This window comes from Oryzias melastigma, linkage group LG8 (genome assembly GCF_002922805.2).
Source record: "Oryzias melastigma strain HK-1 linkage group LG8, ASM292280v2, whole genome shotgun sequence".
Lineage (NCBI taxonomy): Eukaryota > Metazoa > Chordata > Actinopteri > Beloniformes > Adrianichthyidae > Oryzias > Oryzias melastigma.
Genome location: NC_050519.1, coordinates 15,298,944 through 15,304,263, shown reverse-complemented (window position 1 = coordinate 15,304,263; position 5,320 = coordinate 15,298,944). Strand labels below are relative to the sequence as shown.

The following is a 5,320-nucleotide window of genomic DNA, read 5'->3' as shown; positions in this document are numbered from 1 at the left end:
TTTTGCTTTATCTATTTTGATCCAAATGTTCTTAAACATCCACAAACTAGATGCAATTTAGCTTCAAACATTAGTAATGAGGACAAAATCTTGAAGCCAAAATGGGTGGGCTCCAGAATAGAGCCATGTGGTGTCCCAAATTAGATTGTTTCTTCTATCAATCTTTCTACACGCCTCTAGGTCACTAATTATGTGTTTAAGTTCAGAATTTACTAAATCATTTTTTTAAGATGCACACGTTATTTACAATGTGAAGAAAACTGATGGCTCATCAAGTCATAAGCTGTCCAGTTATCTGAAATATTCATTTCTTAGTCATCAAACTGAGTCAACAAACTGCTGCATAAGCAGAAAAACTGAAGCTATGACTCAAAAGAACAAATGAGGCCGAACGAAGTACAAATTTCTACGTTTTGCATTCAAGTGTTATGAAAAATCTCCATATTTGTTGAAAAATAATGTTATTGTCATTAGCTTCCAAACCATTCAGCTGCAAATTAACAATAAGTGAAAGGTGGGAATAACATTTTCCTAACCAGACTTATTTGCAGAATTTGAAGAGAGTCATGATGAGTGTGTTCATTTGCATATTGTTGTGCACAATTCCTCCATTTCCACTCCTTTCCTCTTTCACTTTTTCTGGGCTACTGCCTTTGGTGTGCAAATTCACTTGCAGAGATAAGATTTCTACCCTGAGAAACCAGGTCTGCCTTATGTCCTACCCTGAAACCAAAAACCAGATTTCTGATTTACACATTCGAAAAACCCGGTAAATCAAGAACATCGAAAGTAAGTAAACGTTTCACACCCGGTTAAGAGTTTTTAGATGTGGCACAATTCATCTTCAGGTTGGAGCCACAGGATAATGATTTTTGATAATCATCAAAGTCCATTAATGACTATATTTAATTCCAACTATAAAAAAATCACTTATGTTTTTGCTTTTGGAGCTGAAGTGGTTTGATGCACATTTGCATCAGTAGACACCATGGAGTTAATTTGATATTTTATGTTGTTTAATAATTGAAAATTTCATGGAGGAGAATACACAGCTTAACTAGGAGTGAAATAAAAATATAAAGATCCATTGTTTGAGTCATGCAGCAGTTTAGCTGCACGTTTGCTCTTCAGGTTTTGTCCTTTTTTAATTAAACCAAAGTAATTCTTTAGATGGACCGCATCACTGAACAAGTGTGAAAACTCACCGAAAAAAGTTTGTTTTTTTAAGGAGGATCGGAGGTGAACTAAAGCAAGAAAATGAATAGAAAGAAAAAACGAAGAACATGTCAAAATCTGAGGAACGACTCTTGAAAATGCCTTGTGGATAAAGAAATGGAATAAAAAATCCACAGATGCTTTAACCCCCACATTGAATCTGTAGTAAAATTGTTCCCAGTGGTCTTTTCATTTGGATTATGCTGTTTTTAGCCAAAATAAAATAAAATAAAAATAAACTTGTGTCGTTTTCTTGAACATACTTTCTGCAGGGCGGCAGGAACTCAGCAGAAATTCACCTCTGTGTGTGGAAGGAAGCTAATAGCTAATATCCCATCAACCCCACGTCTACAGTCTCACACATTAGCTTAAAGCCCCAACATTATTGGTGCAACAAAAATGGCGAGCAATGTAGTTTCAAGCCAGATTCCAGCTCAGATGAGGAAAACAAAGACATACATGAATCTATTTGTCTGCAAGTAGATGCACCAGAATGAAGCGGAGCCGGGAGCTTGTACAAGCTTTTTCCAAGAGCATTTTTTCTCTGTTCCTAATTCACTATGATTTAAATAAAGAAATACTCAGAAAAGCAGTTTTAATCTTGATTTTTCTCCATTATGAGAAAAATGTTTCAAGAACATGCTTTTTTGTTATTGGAGGGAGTCTTTAAGAGCACTAACTGAGAAAAAAATATCTTTGTCTCATTCTGGTCTTTGGTTTGCTCCGGCATTTGGTTTGTCCCAGAAAGTTCTTTGTGTGAAAGCCAACCAAACCAAAAGGCATTCACCACCCATTCAGAGCAAGTCTGTGGGACTAATTAGGGATGAAAGTAACCTTACAGTCACCATTGAAGCTGCTGCCTAAAATAAAGTTTTCTATACAAATCTAAAATCCCACATAAAAAAAGAAAGATTGATCCACAACATGTTTGTTTTAATTTTGTTTTTATTTTATTTTAAGTGTTAGGACTTGCAAGCACAAAACTGATGACATCTGCAGAAATGGTTTTCTGTTTATTATCAGGAAAGAATGTTTTAATCAACTTGTAAGTATTTATAAAATAAATTTAGAGGGTTTGTGTTTGGATAATAGAAATATCAAAATAGTCTAAAATAGATGTGATCCCCCACTGCGGTGCTCACTTGTGTTTTACGCATCCATTGGTCGCTGTTTTGCATAAAGCAGGGTTGTTCCGTGAACGCACCTCCCTCATTCAGATAAGCGCTCACGCGCAGTGACGGTCCAGCTCAGTCACTCCTCCGCTCGGACCCCGGGTCAGGACCCCCACAGCAGACAGGGGCCCCCACCGAGGATTGCGTGGAACCAGCGGGACTCCTCACCACAGCTTGCCAGATCCGCGCTCTCCTCATCCCAGTCCCTTCCAGCGCCGACGAGCAACAGGTCGTGGAGCCGACCACCATGCCCAGCAAGAGCCAGTACCTGCGCCCGCGCCTCTGCACGCTGCACAAGGGGGACAACGGCTACGGCTTCCACCTCCACGGAGAGAAGGGCAAGACGGGGCAGTTCATCCGGCTGGTGGAGCCCGACAGCCCCGCGGAGTCCTCGGGGCTGCGCGCCGGGGACAGGCTGGTGTTCGTCAACGGGGAGGACGTGGAGAGCGAGAGCCACCAGCAGGTCGTGTCCCGGATCCGCGCCACGCCGGGGCCGCTGGAGCTGATCGTGGTGGACCCGGACACGGAGCAGCTGCTGAAGAAACACAACTTAAAGTGCCTGAAGGAGTACGTCTCCGAGGGAGTCCCGGTGCCCTTCGAGGAGGAGGAGGAGGAGGTTGATGAGGTGGAGGAGGAGGAGGAGGAGGGGGTGGTAATAGCGGAGGAGACGGAGGTGGTGATGGTGGAGGAGACGGAGTTGGTGATGGTGGAGGCGCACGGGGATGTGGATGGGACAGAGGAGGAGGAGGAGGAGGAGGAGGAGAAGAAGAAGGAGGAGGTGGAGGCTGAGGAGGAGGTGGTGGAACAAGAGGAGGCACCCAGGGAGTCCACGCCGGTACCGAGGAGCAACGGAGACAGTCACGTGGAGGTGGAGGAGAAGCTGAGCCTCAGCTCAGAGAAGGTGAGTCCACACCTGACTCCCCAAAACTTGTTCATTTTCACTGATTGGCATAGGCGGTCTGGCAGAGAGTTTTACACCGGATGCCCTTCCTGTCAGAACCCTGTATTTATCCGGGCTAGCATGTCCGAATTCCCATCCTAATCCATAACTACAAAAATATATATAGAACAGGAATATTTAGTGCCCAGAATTTTAAAAGCAATTGGACACCACACTCACTCAGCCACTTTTTTCTTTTTCTTTAAGCGCCGGATATGACGTCAGAGATTTCACGAAGTAAAAATCCAATCAATACGAACATTTCAGACGTTTATTTGTGAATCCACTGTGTCCTGATGATGAAAATGTTGGTGGTTGGTTACAAAATCACAATCACCCTCCCAAAAAAATAAAAATTCGACTGCAATGCATTGTGGTTTATATTGCAGTGAGCATCGATGCCCGCTAATTTTTTCCAAAGACTTCCGGAAAATTTCTTGCACTTGATTTTGGCTATGTCTGGATTCCCGAATTCGATATAATGCACTATATAGTTAGTGTCCAAGAAATTACCCAGAATTCTTTGGCATGCGTTTGTCATTTTCAAGTGCTGTCCGCATCTAAGACCCAATCCGAATTTTCCCCTTCTCCCTTCCCCTCCATTTGAAAGGGCAGTTTAAGCGCAAGTCATGTCCGGGAAATGTATTTTTTAAATCCGACCCTCCAAACGGAGGGATATAAAGTCCTCCATCGCGAGGTTAAACCGCGTCACATGATAAGAGTTTAACCTGAATCTATAAATTTTTGATATTAAGTCCTGAACCAGATATTGATAATTCATGTAAAGAAAAGGGTATGGTCGAGTTGGAGTGGGATTATATAAGTTCGCTTCCTTCCACTCCCTTTCAAGCGATCTTCTTGTGATTCACTAAGTGATATGTTATGTCATGTATTGTGATCTGATTGCTTGAAATAAACCATTTCATTCATTTATTCACACTGAGAAGCACTTTTCTTCGTGTGGGTGTGCTCTGAACCACAGACGTTTAAATTTAAAAGTAAGTAAAGACCTTTTTAAAGCTATAAAACCGCTGTTGTTATGTATATTTGAACGTTGTAAGCTCCGGGCTAACGCTAGCGGACCGGCGACTATTGGTGACCTCATCGAACGAAAGTGACGTCCGAGTTATGACATAGCCACTGTCTCGGACACCCTAATCCCTAACTATTAAAGAAACTATGTAGTGTGGGCATATAGTGCTCTGGATTTTAAAGGCAATTCGGACACGATTATCACTACTTTTCTTTTGTTTTTCTAAACACCGGATATGACGTCACCGATTTCACAAAGTCAAAATCGAATAAATACAAACCTTTCATGACGTTTATTTATGACTCAACTGTGTTCTGAAAATGTGGATGGTTTATTACAAAAAACTACATTTAAACATGCTTTTTTGTCTGAAATTGTTCGACCGCAATGCATTGTGGTCTATATTTTCTAATCTAGTGAAGATTAATGCAAGCTAGTTTTTCGCAAAAAATTTCTGGGATTTCTAGTGCACTTGATTTTTTGAAGTAGGGAAGGAATTTGGACATACCTGCGGCCCACTTGTAGCTACATTGTTTAGGCAGTGAAAGTTCTGTATTTTATCCGGGGTGGGGACAGGCACAGGGGGACTCAGGTTTCCTTACATCCAACCAACAGAGCCATCCAGCTGCTGACGCCCAAAAATCTGCCCCCCACCTTTGAGGTGGAACTGGAAATCCTCAGAAACACATTGGGGGGGCGTAGGGAGAAGCACAGACGGACCTTGTGTCCAAGCCGTGGGCCGGGTCAACTGGACGTTTTCTGACCCGTGGGTGAAAGACCAGACTCAAAAAACAGGGACCCCTCTGTCCCACCCTCCTTCTACCAAATCACCGGCTCCTGTGGGGGTCAAAGGGCAATCACCTGAAAATACGAAGCAGCGAACAGAACGAAAGCTTGGTGCAAGCAGGCGACACTTTCTCACAGAAAAACACAACAAACAACAGGAAATAGTTTTTTTAA

At 42.6% G+C, this 5,320-nt stretch overlaps 1 protein-coding gene across 2 annotated transcripts in view; it reads left to right on the top strand.

Moving 5' to 3' along the window:
* Positions 1-3,141: 3,141 nt before the first annotated feature.
* Positions 3,142-5,320, top strand: part of slc9a3r1b (SLC9A3 regulator 1b) — a gene marked incomplete at its 5' end in the record, with an annotated part of 26,101 nt that continues 23,922 nt past the window's right edge. For both annotated transcript variants that reach the window (XM_036213324.1, XM_024272828.2), the window contains 1 exon segment: positions 3,142-3,288. In XM_036213324.1, coding sequence (XP_036069217.1) covers positions 3,142-3,288 — 147 coding nt within the window.